At 35.8% G+C, this 17170-nt stretch overlaps 1 protein-coding gene across 1 annotated transcript in view; it reads right to left on the bottom strand.

The window, feature by feature from the left end:
* Positions 1 to 17170, bottom strand: part of CEP152 (centrosomal protein 152kDa) — a 91895-nt gene that overhangs the window by 7260 nt on the left and 67465 nt on the right. Inside the window, exons 22-25 of the mRNA XM_008568657.1 lie at positions 14196 to 14846; positions 10831 to 10972; positions 2730 to 2826; positions 2088 to 2191 (exon numbers count right to left, since the gene is read on the bottom strand). Of these exons, the coding sequence (XP_008566879.1) occupies positions 2088 to 2191; positions 2730 to 2826; positions 10831 to 10972; positions 14196 to 14846 (994 nt within the window). The remainder of the gene's footprint in view (positions 1 to 2087; positions 2192 to 2729; positions 2827 to 10830; positions 10973 to 14195; positions 14847 to 17170) is intronic.

The following is a 17170-nucleotide window of genomic DNA, read 5'->3' as shown; positions in this document are numbered from 1 at the left end:
CTAGAGAGAATTATATTAAGTGAAACAAGTCAGGCACAGAAAGAGAAATATCACATGTTCTCACTTATTTGTGGGAACTAAAAATAAATAAATAAATACACACACACCAAAGAAAACCCAAAAAACCAGAATCGGGCGTGGGGGGTGGGGAGAAGACATAACAATCGCAATTCCTTGAAATTGATTTGAGAAGCATACAGAAAGCACATTGTTGGGAGGGAGGGGGGAGTGGGAGGTGGAAGGGAGGTTTCAGTAATTGGCCACAATAATCAACCACATTGTATATCGACTAAATAAAATAAAATAAAATATTGAATTTGCAAAAAATAAAAAAAATAAAAATCCAAACAAACAAACAAAAAAAGATAATACAAATCCTTCCATGAACTTTTTGAAGACCCCTCATATATCTCGAGTGGAAACTAAAATCAGCAAAATTAAGTCTTTTTCAGAGTTTCTAGAGGATTTAACTAGTGCTGTAAAAAATAATAATAATAAGATAAAATAAATAAAATAAAAAGTAAAATGGAATATTTCAGATCACCATTTTGGTAGACTCATGAGAGAAGTAATTTATAAGTCCTTTTGGAATGATACTAGCTACATATGGTAAGGAAACATGGCATATTCCCCAGGGAAATTTTATCATACTCTAACACACTTAGGCAAGAAACTACCATAAATATGAGACACAAAAATTATGTAAATCAGTTGTATAATATGTCCGGTTAAGAGAAGGAAAAAAGAAATATGCAGAAAGGGTGAAGCAGAAAGAAAGAGAAAAGCAGACACTGACAGACAGAAGAAAAGGAGGCAATATTGGCTGGAGAAACTCATATTCTTTTCTTATGCTCTGAAAACTCATGTTCCATTATTTACTCAGTTCTGAATGCAGCACTTATTGAGTATCTAATTAAATTTAATATTACAATCCACGAGAGGTATATACAAAATGCTACGTGAGGAGGACGTTACTTATAGTTGGCTCCTGAAATTTACATACAAATATAGTTCATAGCTTTCAAGTTCTCTGTTTATCTTTAATTAAACACAGTTTTGATCTGGACTACTATTAGCTAATGCTAACATTTTTACTAAATCCAGGACTACATCCTACAGCTAGAATTTTCACCCTCCCTTTTACATTTGTGACGCCAATTCATACAGAAATCTTCCTTTTAATGTCAGTAAGCATCTGAAAAGTAGATGTTCTATGCAAAAATACTATCTTGGAGACCATTTTTCATTATTTGAAATGGGAAAAATTAAAACGCAGTACGTGTCAACACAAAACCTCTAATTAACTTTCTAAAATTAACTGAAACACAATTCACACACATTAATACAAGTTATATTGAATGAAAAAATGCTTAAAATTTCACTTACCAATTAGTAGATTATTAACAAAAAGTTGCTTTGTTGTGGTAAAATACCTTTGTTAGCACCAGCAACAACTGACAAACAAATCCCCTTTATTGATCTACCAATCTACCAATTATATTTGGAACTTTAGGCCTTTCCTGCTCTTTTTGTTTAAAATGCATACAATTTTAGGAAGTAAATATACATTTCCCATATAAACACTGGTTATTGTATTAGAACATACATCCATTCTATGCAATTTTGTAATTAAAAACCAGGAAGTATTCTATATTGGGAAGACATTCAACAGGAGAATGTTCTGCAGAGTATGCTGGCACCACCTGGTCCTGACAGGGGCTTGATAACCAAATTTACAGTTATGAGAAACAATAATGAGAAACAACAGAACAACTACTAACTAGGTCCATGCCATAGTCCTTAAAAGTTTATGGTAGGAAGTAATAATTGCTAAATTAAAACTCATGTGACATTTATAAAAATAACACTTCTCTCACGTCACTTCCAAAAGATTATTTGGGCAAAATGATCCATTACTACATAATTTTGAAAAGGTATCAATGATCTCTTCTAAGATTAAAGAATAAGATAGTTTGGAAAATTCCCTAAAAGCATACTGCTGATAAACTCTGAGTTTACATATAAGAAAAACAATAAAAAAAGGTCCAACCATCCTTAAAATCTTGGGAATCTCTTTAGGGACTTACACTTAATTTTTTTTACAGCTTTAATGTACTGCCCACGAAGTTCTTCCAAGGCCCTCCCATTGTACCGCAGGCAAGCATTTTCAATGGCCCCTTCTGACAATGACCTAAAAACAGACCATAGATTGCAAAAACAGAGATTGTAAGTAAAAAATTTCATTAGAAAAATATATATGTATCCACATATTCTAATGAAGTAAGACGTGCTAAAAATTTCATATATAAGGATCTCCACTATAGTTATTCAAAACAGGAGAAAAATGGAAACAACTTAAATGTTATGGTTGCTTAAATAAATAAAGGTAAACCCACAAAATCTGAAAATTTATGCCATTATTGAAAAGCATATTGTAAAAGAATAACTAATAAAGTGGGGAAATGCTTATCTAATAATATTAATAAAAGGTTACAAAATACCTTATCAATAATCTCAATTTTTTAAACACATTGTGCACATGGCATGTGTGTACAGAGACTTAAATGGTATAAAACGAGAGGTCAACAGAGGGTATCTCCTGGGATAAGGTTGTGACAGATTTTTTTCTTTTTTATACTTTTTGCTGTATAACAGAAAAATAATTGGTACTTTTAAAAAGCTAAAGATATTTAGAAATAAATGGTGTCTTTAAAATAATAAAAGTCTACCTTGGTGGTATTTTACAAAGTATTCGCAGTTCTTCCAATTTATTCTTCATGTCATTGTTTTCTTCTATTAATTCTTCAACAACTTTACTATTCTCTTCTATGAAAGAAAGTTTACAGTATATTGGTCAGTTAATTCTTTTTCCAGTCTTCCTTTCCCTTAAGTTCCCAACAAATGTTTACAAAGGAGACTGCGTAATTTCCAGTTGCTCTCCTGTGTCATTCATTCTCTGATACACCCTAGTGTGACCATCCCTTGTTCTGTTTTCTCAGCACTTAAAATCTATATTCCACCTTCATCTTGCTTTGCGTTACACACTGTCTTTAAATTGGTTTCCAATGGTCTCATATCCATGTGTTTTGGTTTCCAGCTAGATTGAAGCTCTGTAGAAACCTACTAGGTTTTCTAATTCCTTGTTCCCTGTGGATCCTGGTATACAGTTAATGTTCATATAAATGATCATTGAACAAGCACCTCAATATAAAATAAAATGAAAATTAACCTTAAGTAGGTGCCATTTTCAGAAGTAATGTAAGATTTTCAATTCTGTAAACTTTTAAAAGGAAGATGAAGAGACTGATAGACTGATAGAACTTTTAAAAGGATGACGAGGGGGCCGGCCCGGTGGCGCACTGGAGAGTGCGCCACTTGGGAGTGCAGTGGCACTCCCGCCGAGGGTTCGGATCCCATGTGGAGACCGGTTCCCGCTCACTGGCTGAGCGCAGTGCGGGCGCAACACCGAGGGTTGCGATCCCATTGCCGGTCCCCGGTACGGGCGCGACACCGAGGGTTGCGATCCCTTTACCGGTCAGTAAAAAAGACAAAAAAAGGAAAAAAAAAAAGGATGACGAGGAGACTAAAGGAAAGAGCATGAATTTCAGAGACAGAGAGACATAAGTTTAAATCCTAGCTCTGCTTCTTACCAGTTGGATGACCCAACGCCAATTATTTAACCTTTCTGAACCTGGGTTTTTTCACATGTACAATGAGGAAAGTGTTAGTTACCTTACAGATTACAATATAAAAAACAAACAAACAAAAAAACACACAACACCTTATATAAGGTCTGGCAACAGCAATATTCAATCAGTGTGAACACGGCATCTCATGTTCCCTGCTACGCCACCTCTTCAACACACCCCATAAACTGGGAAACGAAATCACTCTATTCCGCCTAGTGGTTGATATAACATTTATTTTTAAACCACTCACTCTTACTCCATCACTTTGCAATAAATATTACCAAGAAGAATGGAACATGGAATTAAAGAAACAAAAAAGAAGCAATTAAAATAGCAAAGATATTATCACCTAATAGATTTATATTCAGACATAAATTTAAATAAAAACTATTAAATGACTTAACTTCTGACCCTGACCCTTTTTATCAGCCCATCATGTTGAGGGAAGTACGTATTTTCTTGGATTATTTCTAAGTCTACAAATTGTAGAAGGTATCAGCTTCAAAAAGCACTATGTAGGATAACTATTATATGATCACAATGTATGGTGCTAAATATTATTATTCATAAATAATAATCATACCCCACTGTCCCTGTCATTTTACTATGTAAAACAAATTTTCCTGGTTTCTGTCAAATTTTACAATAGCTATATTGTACTTATATATACAGGTGGACAAATATCTCATTTACTGTCCTGGCCTCTACTGAAGAGCTAAGTAATCACAAAGGGGAGTTGTAGTTCTTAAACTTTTTATCTCAAAATTCTTAAGATGTATCTGGTCATAAAAGTAATTGTTATCTGTCTCTAACAGACCTAGTAGATAGGTGGTAGTAGGTGGCTTATCTCAGTCAATAATATTTATTGAGCGTGTGCTGTGATGCCAGGTACTGTGCTAAGTGCTAGGACAGGACCTGATCCTTGTTGCCATGATGTCTACACTCCAAACGGGAGTACAGAAAATAAATAATTACAAGGATGATGAATGTTATAAAAAGCATAGGAACAATGGGGAATGTATAACAGGAGGACATAACCAGGTGTGCAGTGGTTAGGAAAGCCTCCCTGGGGAAGTTACACAGTAGGGAAAAGATGAGTAGGAAGTAGCCAGGCCATGAGATCAGGATATTTAAGTGATGAGAGAAGATAAGAGGCTCAGAGACAAGAGACAATGAAATCCATGCTATGGCTCTACTGAGAGAATAAGAGGGCTGGGCGAAGACAAGGCTGGAGGGGCTGGCAGGCACTGGATCATGAGGAGCTTTTTAAACCATGTTAAATTAAGTGTTTTTATTTCATACCGAGGGCCATGGCAAGCCACGGAAGAGCTTTAAACAAGAGTGTCATGATCCAGTTCACTTTTCTAAAAGGTTGCTCTAGCTGCCCTGTGGAGGATGGAGTAGGGGGCAAGACTGGAAGCAGAAAGACTCAGGAGGTGACTGCCATTGTCCAGGCAAGAGACAGAGGCAAATGTAGAAAATAAATGAACACACCTGGTCTTTTCTGGATGACACAATTATCTGGAACCCTGGCATTCAGCTTTTTATTCATTCAAACATTTATTGTCTGGTATGTAGCAGGTACCATGACTATAAGGATGTACAAGACAAGACATATTCCTTATCCTCAGGGAACATAGAGTTTGGAGAAGGTACCGGGCAAGTAACCAAACAATTAAAATACAGAATGGTAACAGAGAAAGATCCAAGTGCTTTAGGGCTACACAGGAGCAGCCTACCTAACTCAGACTCAGGAAAATCAAAGAGCGTTTTGCACAGGAAGCATCTTCTGAGTTGAATCCTAAAGGATGAAAGTTAAACCAAAAAGTAAATGGTAGGGTAAAGTACAAGACAGAGTGACAACACCATATGTAACATTCAGCAATAAAAGAAAATATGACCATTTCAGGAATCTGAAATATCTCAACTGTAAAGAACAGAGAGCACAGGGTATAAGTGAATAGTGAAAGGTAAGAGGGAGTAGCCATTTAAGCCCAAGATCTTCCCTTCCTCAGAAGGGCAATGGGAAATGGCAGAAGAAACCCCTTTACCCCGATAGAGTACCCTGACCGCACTGTGATGAATGGACTGGATGGAGGCCTGACCTAACACATATACCTTTGTTTACATCTTTTCCCTCTGCCTAAAATGCCGTTCTTCTCTTTGGCAAACACCTCCACTTTTCAAAGCTTACTCAAGCCTTCCTTAACTCTAATAAGAGGCAGAGTTAACATCCTTTCTTCTAAGTATACATAACACACTGCCAATAGCACTCAGTGTTGAATTATTCATTAATCTCCTTTTGGTTCCCCTCACTTAACCATAAGCTTCTTGAAGGAGGGAAAATGACTGTCAAAACCAGGATTTTGTCTGATTTATTCACTGCTGTATCCCCAGTGCCTAGAATATTATTTGACACATACTTTCACTGGGCCCTCAATATCTCTTCCGTCAAGAAAGGAGGAATGTGACCTTTTAATCTGAGCTGAAATGTTCCTCTTTTGAGGTTAGTAATAATAATTTGGTTAGTAAAAATAAAATCAACATTAGTTTACATTAATCCCAAAAGAAAATCAGTGCATACATTAACTAAAATGTCACATTTCAACATTTCAACAAGGATCAAAGATACTGGTAGCAGAGCTACTTTAAATGCTAACCTCCTGGGCCGGCCCGGTGGCACACTGCTACAGTGCGCCACTGGGGAGCGCGGTGGCGCTCCCGCCGAGGGTTCGGATCCCACATACAGACCGGTTCCCGCTCACTGGCTGAGCGAGGTGAGGGCGCAACACCGAGGGTTGCGATCCGTTGCCGGACACGAAAAAAGACAAAAAGGAAAAAAAAAAAAATGCTAACCTCCAATTTTTTCCACTACAGCTTTGTGCTTCCTTTCTAAATGCTGAAGATGCCTACAGCATTTCTCCAGTTTTCTTTTCAGATCTTGACAGTCCTGCTTTGCCTTTTCGAGTTCTTGGAAGCAGTGTCCACAGGATAAATTTTTAATTTCAAGGATCTTTTTCTTATCTGTAAAAATTAAATGATAGAAAACTTTCATATCAGTTTATATTACGAACTACCAAAAAGCAAGCAAGCAAGCAAGAAAAAAGAGAGGGAGGGAGGGAGGGAGGGAGGAAGAAAAGGCTAGATGACATGACTCAAAACTAAAGTCTACAGTATAACTGATGCTTAAGATGGAGACATCTGCATTGAAATCCTGTTTCCACTACTTACTGGCTGTGTGACTCAGAGCACATTTTTAACCACTCTGAGGCTTAGTTTTTTATTATATAAAATTAGATAATACCATCTACTTTTAAAATTGCTATGAAACCTAATGCTCAGATCTTAGTATTGAATACTGTTCTCTACTAAAAGGAGCCAGGGATCTTCAAAAAATGGCTGACTATCGTACTAGGAAAGGGTATATATACAACGAGATGAAAATATCTTGCTATGCCAGAAAGTAAGAAAGTACTCAAAAATACAGCCATGTTATAATGACACAGGAGCCAGATTGAAGAGGCTCCACTAGTTGTATCCAGGACAATTTGAGCACTGATTAAATATAGCAATGATATAAAGTACTGAAAAATAGGAATTTGTGAGTCATACCAATAATTCTACAGATAGATTGATAGATGCATGAACATTTGGATGGATGGATGGAGTAAGGTTGGTAAATAGGTAGAGGGATGGATGGTCAGACAGACAGATAAATAAGGCAAATGAGAGGGGAAGATTCTTGATGCCAACTGGTAAATGTGGAGGGAGGTCTGGAGTTGGAAAAATTATAACTTTGCAACCACCATAGTAAAGACTGGATAAGGCAAGAATCATCAATGATTGCCAAATCTAAGAGCAAGTTTTAGTGAGGAGAAGAATATTTGCATGGTCTTAAAAGTATCTCCCCAACAGATTGCTTATTACTTGCAAAGGGGAAAAACCCCAAAGTAATTATATAGGGAAGAAACTGGACAACAGTCTGAGTAGATGATCAAAATTAACCTCACCAATAACAGACAAATGGACACCATGTGCTTCCAGATGTGATAAGACATCACCCATGCAGTGTTCTAGCCAAGAAAGCACAACCTGAATCTAATCATGACGAAATACAAGACAGACTCCAAATGAAAAAAATTCTGTTAAAAAAAAGTTTGGAGAGGGGGAGCAGAAATTTCTCTCAAAAATATCAATGTCATAAAAGACAAGCAGAGCCTGTGAAAATGTTCTAGATTAAAGATGGCTAAAGACACACGACCACCAAATGTAATAGCTGACTCCAGACAGATTCCCGTACTAGAGGGGAAAAAATGCTATTTTATACAAGACATTATCGGGTCAATTGTGACAAAATCACAATACAAACAGAAGATTGATATAATAGTTTTATCTAATGTTAAATATACTGTACACTAAGGTTATGCAAGAAAATATCTTTCTTGGAAATTTCAGACTGAAGTATTTAGTCATAAAAGGTCACAATGTATACAATTTACCCTCAAATGGTTCAGGAAAAAAATGAAATATTCACATACACATACACACAGAAGAGTACAAAATGGAGTAAAATGTTATCAATAGGTGTATCTAGTTAAAAGGAATATGAGTGTTCTTTGCAACTATTTTTATTTTTGCTACTTTCTTGGAAGTTTGAAATTATCTCCAAATTAAAAAAATGTTTTAAAACTATTGAGAGATATAAATCTATAAAAACTGTTTGGCACAGTACCTGGCATAAAGCAAGCACACAATAAGTAATAGCTATTCTCATTAATAATATACTTAATAAAATTAAAATAATATAAAAAATGATACAAAAGGTAGATTATTACTACTAGTATAAGTGATATAAGAAAATAGGAATAATAAATAAATTGGCACAAATTATTCTTAGCTCTCTCCTGACTTTTTTGTTCCATTTAAATGGTACCATTTATGTTCATAAGCACCAAAGGATCAAAGAAGCATCACACTGTTACCATACACTGCATTTATATTTTTCATTTAAGACAATATTGTAAAATTGGAAATCATGTAAAATTGGAAATGCCCATTGAAAAGAGAACAGATAGATCAATTATAGTATATTCATGCAATGAAATACTATATAGCAACGAAAATGAATGAACTTGAGCTATGTACACTGACACAGACAAATCTTAGTAGCATGATGTTAAGTGGAAAAAAGCAAGTTACAAAGAATATAATGAATATTATGCCACTTCCTAATGTTAAAAAACAAAACAAAAAAAAGCAACAACTTTTCGAGGATATATATGTTTGGTCAAAACATAAAAGCAAGAGAATAATTTTTAAAAATCAAGAATATTATTACCTCAGGTTGGAAGGAAGTTTGCAGCGATGGAACTGTGGTTAACAGTATTGGTGATGTCCTATTTCTTAAACTGAATAGTGGGGTCCTGGTTTTAAGGCTTCTTAACTTATATACATCTTACTTTTATTCTTTGCAGGTATCAAGTACTTCATAATTAATGTTTAAATTATTTTAAAAAATAATAAGATATTGGAAGAATATAACAAGTCAACAATGGTACCCTCTGGTGGTAGGATTATAAAGGATTATCACTTAATACATGTTTTGGATTATTTAATCCTTTCTTTTGTTAACGTGTTTGTTTTTAAGGAAAAAAAGGCTAAAAATGTAAAACGAATCCTTTTATCGTTTGATTTGTCTTCAAACTAATTTCTTTCATATTGACAGGACTTCCCAAAGCCAAATAACATCTAAAACTTGTTTCAACCCATTTCACAGATTAAAATATAATTCTCAGGCTAATCCAAATATAACGTAAAAAGTAAGAAGCAAAATATAAATGAAGGCCGTGTTACCATCCAACTAATGGGCCATAAGACAGTGTCAGCCTTTTAGAACCTAGAAGTAAGGGAGAAGGTCTGTGAACAATGAGAGAAATAACTGTCGACTGACTTTTCAGGACAGGGAGAGATTCTCTAAGATTCTGGTAACATTGCCTACTGAATTAGAAAAGTGTGGAAACTAAAGTCACTGACTTAGTACATATGATTTGCCCTAGTAAGTCTTAGTTCTTTTCCAAGTTACAATGGCAACAGCAAGTAAGCAGCAGAAAGGATGCATGTTTGTGTGTGGAGAGAAGGAGCAGACTGCAAGAAGTCAATATCCTAAAAAGGATGGAGCTAATAAAGGATTCACCAATTCCTAGCTCAGAAATCTCAGTGAACAGGCAATATAAGCCCTATACTCCTCATGAGCTTTAAATACCATGGGCTATAGGACAATAATTCTTTTTCATAATGACAAGTCTAAACCCTTAAGGAAAAAACTATTAATTCGGGTCGGCCCGGTGGCGCACTGGATAGTGCGCCGCTTGGGAAGCGCGGCGGCGCTCCCGTCCGAGGGTTCGGATCCCACATACAGACCGGCTCCCGCTCACTGGCTGAGCGAGGCGCGGGAGCAACACCGAGGCTTGTGATCCCGTTGCCGGTCCCGGTCCGGTACGGGGGCAACACTGAGGGTTGCGATCCGGTGCCGGACATGGAAAAAAAAAAAAAAAAAAAAAAAAAACTATTAATTCATCAAATGTTCAAGGGCACAGACAACATACTACTCACTCTGCCACGTGTCGGAGAGAAAGAGATTAAAAACACTGACCCTGCCCTCAAGAAATTCCCAAATAAATTAGAAAACATCTAATACACTTCAGAAAGATTCCCATTAAAAAGGGGTTGAAATAAGCTTCAGTAATTTGAATGAAAAAGTCCCTATTATTTGGCAATTCTCTTACATGAAGCCCTGATTTCTCAAGAGTCAGGGAATGAAAACATGACTGCTCTATTAAAATTCTCATTATTAGCCCTGTAATAAAAATCATTTGTGAAAAAGAAAAAAAAAAAAAAAAGGAATCATTTGTGAATGGAGGGGAAAACCATCAAAGACAGAAAGAAGAAAGACTTAACCCTGTCCTCTAAATACAAAATGAAATCTTAGGGAGAGGATATATATTAAGTCAGAGCAGTAAGTACTATACATTTTTTGCTCAGAAAACTGTTCACATCTTTAATCTCCTTTTACCCTCAAAGCAACCTTCTGGAATGGTGATTATGGATGTTACAGAGATAGGTGGGAACAAAATCCAATTACCTGCTTCTGCTTCTGTGTCTTGCAAGGCCAGGGGCTGAATGTGTTGTCCAGAAGTGGGTGCATGAAGGGCTGCCGGGACTCCAGGGTCTCCTCTGCCAATGTGCTCGCTGGCAGGATCCTTAGAGATCTCGGCCATATTTCTCTGAAATAAATTATCTTCACGGTTAATGCCTAGTAGCAATCTTTATACAATTTTCTATTTAAAACGTTAATATTAAAAATACAAAAAGAAAACACTGCCTGAAAAAAATCTTGCCTGAACTATCACCAATATTTTTCATAGGTTATTACATGAATACTGTCACTGTACTATGAACTAGTCTCTTATGACCATATTTTCCACATTATAATATTGTTTGACAGAGAACTGGTGGGCCTGCTGTGAGACAGACAGGAGATAGAGTTTGCACATTTATATACATAAATTTGAGATATTTTTAATGGTTTATGTGATCAAACCACAGCACAGAATATGAAATTGGAATTGTTCTTGAAAATCTAGAACATTTTCACTGCAGCAGGGGTCAAATTCATTAGCAACTATAATACCTCCCACAAGTTGAAAATAACTACAGTAAAAATAATTTTGAATTTATATAGTATTTTATATGCTTCTAAATACTTTAACACAACTGTCATCTTGTAAGGAAAGTGAGTTGAATTTCAAAGTTAAAGACAGAAACTGAGGCTTAGCTAAATTAAACATCTTGTACAAGACCATTTCTTCATTCTTCACAAACACTTATGAATGCTTTTTGTGTCCATTCCCTGATACAGGCAGTACAGCTACAAAATTCATTAGCAAATTTTTAAGGCAATATTTTCAGATTCTGGACATTACTAAATCCCAAAGGAACAGACCATGTGATATTCAGAAAGCAGTTTTGTTTAATTTCTTAAAACCCATTATATATGCTTGATTTTAGAAGCCTTGGCTTCAATCACAAAAAACTCATTTAAATGACTGTCAGGAAACCTACCTACAATGTGGAACAGAAGCAGAGGTCAGCAATTATAGAGAAAAAGCAAACTCCATGCAATCAAGAAGCTATGAGGTTGAGACCAAAAGCAGTAATAAAAGCTGAACACAAAGGCAATCAATGTTTCCAGTTTCTAGTCAAAACTGAAGGAAGGGCTGGCCCCGTGGCGCACTCGGGAGAGTGCGGCGCTGGGAGCACAGCAGCGCTCCCACCGCGGGTTTGGATCCTATATAGGGATGACCGGTGCGCTCCCCGCAGTGCGGCCAGTCTCAAAAAGGACCAAAAAAAAAAAAACTGGAGGAAAAATCCAAGACGGCAAAAATGGTAGGAAAGCAGCAACGTTTTTGTGTTAGTTTTAAATTGACTTTGGTGGTAAAAAGAGACAGTGCACATATCCTTAAGTTTGCTTGAAAATTTTGTTCCAACTGATATTTCTGTTTTCTTTCATCCATTATGAACTGTTGTATTAATATATTTTGATAAGGCATTCATTTTCTTGGAAACTTTTTCATTCATTGTATCCTTTCCACTTTAAAAAACTTTTGATCATCTCAGTTATTTTAGTGAGGACCTGCTTATATACACTGATAAACAATTCTTTCCTGTTTTAATTTCTATGACCACTTCTAAAAGCTACAAATTTAATAAATTATAAATCATAGTTCTTCACATTTATGGCACCTATATCGCAAATTTATAATCATTGTTTCATAACCGTTGCTTTATGTCAAGGTCCTGAGATGAGTTAGCTCAAAAATGGCAGAAGATCAAGTATTACTTCTATGACAAATACCAGATTAGACATTTCAAAGCCATCCTTTTCTTAGGAATGGAATCTGACCCACCCAACAAAAAGCTACAAAAGTCTAAATTCTTAGCCAGATTATGTGATTCTGTCTCCTTAGACTTGTGAGCCACATAAGTCACACAGATGATCTTATACTGCTTGCACAATTATACACCCTATAAAAACACTCCAGGGTTGATTTTATAAATCTATGAAATACACACACACACACGTGGTAGGAGAAAAGTGTTATTTTATACCAGAGATTGACTTTTCAGGAAAGTAAACTTGAAAGCATATAACATGATCTTCCCTTCACTTATCCTCAAAACCTGCTACAGATAATTTTTCTACTTCAACTGTTTTCTCCAAATTCTTCTTAATTGCCTATTTTCTCCAAAAATTCTCAATAAGGTATTAAGCAGTATTCATGGGATATTATCTTGCTCAGTTATTTTTACATCAAAGGCAACTACTTAGTAACATCTTTGTGAAATCAAGGATAAAAATAATCAACTGGGGTGAACTGGATGGGGTGGACTGATCTTTCAGGTTCCTTCTGGCTCTAAAATTCTGTACTGTTTCAAATGCAGGACGCAGAAAGGCCAAGCTGTATCATGCATCTCCTACCAAAACCCAAGTAATTAGGCCAGGAATTTATATTTTCTTTCTCAGATGAACAACTACAGTATATGACTTCCCAGAGTAATAAGCTATTTATCATCAAGTGTGAGACCGGAACTCTCATTCTCTTCCTAGTTTATAACTCTTTCCAGTAAGTATTAATACTAAATGCTCAATCCTGGCCTTAAAAACCTTTAATCACAATATCCTGATGGTCCTTAACTCTTCTGTCTCAACACTTGTATCAGACAAACCTTACATCAGAATTTTTCTCTAATTCCAAATATCGAAATTGGCTGATCACAATACCTAAAATATCATTCTGGATATCTCATGCATACCTAATTTTTTTAATCAAAAAGTAGCAAGACTTTGGTCTTACCAAATCTTCCACATAAACCAAAAGCTCATCTCAGGGAGTACTTACATAACTAAAAGACCACAACTACCTATACACACACATACATAGTACACCAACAAAATTGGGCTTCAGAGTTCTGTGTGAGTAAACCATACCTCTATTTGCTTGTTTCCATATCAATATTCTTTGTACTTGGTTGGATATTTTGCCTAAATGAGATATAAATTCCTTGAGGGCAAGAAATAAGCTTCCAAATCCTTTAGAAGCTTTTAAGAAACTCTACTTTAATATGATGCATATTTCTTGATGTGGTCAGGCCCAGAAGACAAAAATAGAAATGAGTTATTCAGTTTCTGAAATCTCAGGCCCTTGCAAGAATAATATACATTTTATAGAAAAAAAGATGTCTAAAGGCTATAAGCTTTGCCTCATATTTGTGGCACTATGAAGTAATAAAGTTTTTTTGGCAACAAAATATACAAACCTTTCAATTTCAAAAAGTTTTTTAAACCACTGGTAAAAACACAAGAAATGAAGGAAGAAAAAAATACCATATACAACTTCTACAATAATCACTGAGGTTCAATAGCTCTTTTCACTCTCAGGAACATACCTTTTCCCATTCTGGGTCAGCATTTTCTATAAGTAGGGAAAATGTATCTTGAAATGCTTTCTTTATGCAGGCCTTTAATTTTTCACAATATTGCTCAGTCACCCATTTTGAAGAACAGGTCGACATGATTTCCATAAGCTGCTTGTCCTCTGACCCACCGACGTACTCCTTTTGGGTATCCCTTAAGAGAAATCCAAGTACAGTTAGGATGTCTTCCTCATACTGATAGATTTCCAGTTGGATCCGCCTGGCTTCCTGAACAGTCCATTCTCTATGACTCTGGTCTAGACATGTTTGTAATTCTGTCTCTTTCTGAAGAAGTAGTTCAGTTTTTTGTTTCATAAAGTCTTCTTTAGCTGCCGCAAGCACCTCATTAATTTTATTTCGATGATCATCTAAAAATTGCCGGTAATCTTGCTCATTTTGTTCTTGAATTCTGTGGATTTCTTCTTGCTTTTCTTTGTTCCATATACTCCGAGCCTTAGCCAACTCAGCCCTGACAACCACAGGGATTTCCTCGTTCTTTAACTCTAGTTCCTTCTGAAGAGAATGAATCTTCTCTTCCAATTCCTTACTGGGTATTACATTTTTCTTCATATTTTCAAGCTCACTTTTCCATTTCTCTTTAGCTTCAGAAACGGCCATTGATATCTAGAAAACATAACAACATACATTTAAAAAGTCCTTATGAATCTCTTCATTAACAAAAAAATTAAAGTAACTCTTTTGATTAACCTCTGAACTTAATAAAAGCCTTAAAATCAAAATTAAAGGAAAAAGTGAATTTAGATAAGACATTATTCTATAAAATATAATTACACTAGAATTAAGGATCTTTTCCATCATTTTAAATCACCTAATAGTTTAAATCATGTTATTTAAAAAACTAAACACTTGTTTCTTGATGGGGAACTAGAGCTTGAAACTGGCCAAAATATATACATTTATAGCCAAAACAACTGTTAGAAAAAGATTTCGGATTAGTTTTTTTTAATATAAATACAGTCTCATACTTTATCTAAACCCTCATCAAATTAAGTATCTCTTACCTAAAGCAAAAGCCTGTCATAAGGAAATCTTACTGTCTTACTTAGGAATACAACACACACCTGCATTATTTGCTAATAACGTAATTGCATTTAAATACAATTTAGTGGTTAGAATTTTAGTGATGAATTCATTAAATTACAATGCCAAACAGAAAAGTCATTTTTCATTCATCTAATTTTCTTTTATAACTGAATAAGACTAGTAGATCCAAAAACTAATAGTACAAAACCAAAAAGTAATAGGGAAATCAAGAACCTTGGCTCTAGCTCTAATTCTGCCACTGACTGCAAAGGCAGCTCAGCACAGGTGCTTACGGAGCAGACACTGGAGACACGCTGCTGGAATTAATTTACCAGCTGGGGAACCACAGCCCCATTCCTCAGCTTCTTTGAGCCTCTATTTCCTCATCTATAAAATGGGGATAGTTACAATGCCAATTTGATAGGATTGTTTATGATTAACGAACATAAGGAGATAATCCATTTAAAGTACTTAGCCCAGAGTCTGGCAAATAAGGACTCAATAAATGTTATACAGCTATTATTACTCTGGATGCATGGCCTTGGAAAAGTTATTTAATTTCTTTCGTACCTAGTGTCTTCATCTATATAATGAGCAGTTGGATAATGACCTTGAGATCATTTTACTTCTAATAGTCCCTGAATGAATTCAAAGAAGTCATTAGAACACAACAGTGCCAAAAGACAGAGTTGGGCATCTCCAAAGGCTTGGCCTGGACAGTGTCAATTGCTATCAGTACTGTATATGCTTGGGATGATGAGATTCGGTATCTGCTTACTAAATTTTCTACTAAAGGAATCTATTATCTAAGGTGAGCTTTAAAAAAATTCACCACAAAATTCCTGTGCTACCGGAAGAATAATTCAGTAGTTGATTTGAAACATGTTTAAATAGTTTTTAGAAAAAGCAGGTCACCTTGTAATGGATGCCTGGAAATCTGAACCAGGTGATATGGGTGTTGGGGATGGATCCCATCAATTCGGATGACCTGCGCAACCTTACCAAAGACTTGCATCTTCTCACATGAAGTTTTACAAGAGGAATTTGACAGCATTGATCAATTCAGTGGTTCCTAATCTTTGCCGCACATTAGAATTACCTGAGGAGCTTTTAAAAATCCTGATGTCCAGGCCATATCCCATACCAATAAAAACATTAGAGTCTGAGGGTGGGAGAGAGACAACAGTATTTTTTTAAAGAGCCTCAATTTAATTCCAATGTGCAGCAAAGTTTTAGAACCACTGAACCAATTTGACTACTTCTGAACTCTAGAAACTGGCTTTAAACTCACTGATCTTGATTAATTACTCTAATCTTAAAAGAATTCTCCAGCCAATGCTATGAAACTGGCCCTTGCCACACCTCCTCTGTTTTGGAGTTAAGATGCACAAGTTAACATTAGGTTGTGTGCAGGCCTGATCCTGCTTAGCTTCACAGATCAGACAAGATCGGGCATGTTCAGGGTGGTACAGCCGTAGACTACAAAATGATTCACTTTTTTATTCATAGACTACAACAGAACTGCTCAACTGGGCTCCATGACATATCAGTTACTAAAAAAAAAAAAAATTAGGTTGTGTGGCTGATATAATTATTTAGAATACTGGTAGTCACACCAAAAAGTAGTCCAAACACCAGCAGTATCACATCACCTGGGAGCCTGTTAGAAATGCACATTTTCAGGACTCACTCCACACCTACCAAATCATTATCTCTAGGAGTAAAGCCCAGGAATCTATGCTATAACAAATATAGAACACCCTACAGGTGATTCTCATTTCTGATAAAATTTCAGAAGCAACACCAACTCTGTCCTCTCATTTCTGTATTTCTGCATTCACATACATTTCAGGCCTTCTATGTTCTTTTTTTTTTTGTCTTTTTTTTTTTTTTTTTGTGACCGG

Source organism: Galeopterus variegatus, unplaced genomic scaffold (genome assembly GCF_000696425.1).
Source record: "Galeopterus variegatus unplaced genomic scaffold, G_variegatus-3.0.2 Scaffold429, whole genome shotgun sequence".
NCBI lineage: Eukaryota > Metazoa > Chordata > Mammalia > Dermoptera > Cynocephalidae > Galeopterus > Galeopterus variegatus.
This window is presented reverse-complemented; position numbering and strand designations above follow the sequence as displayed.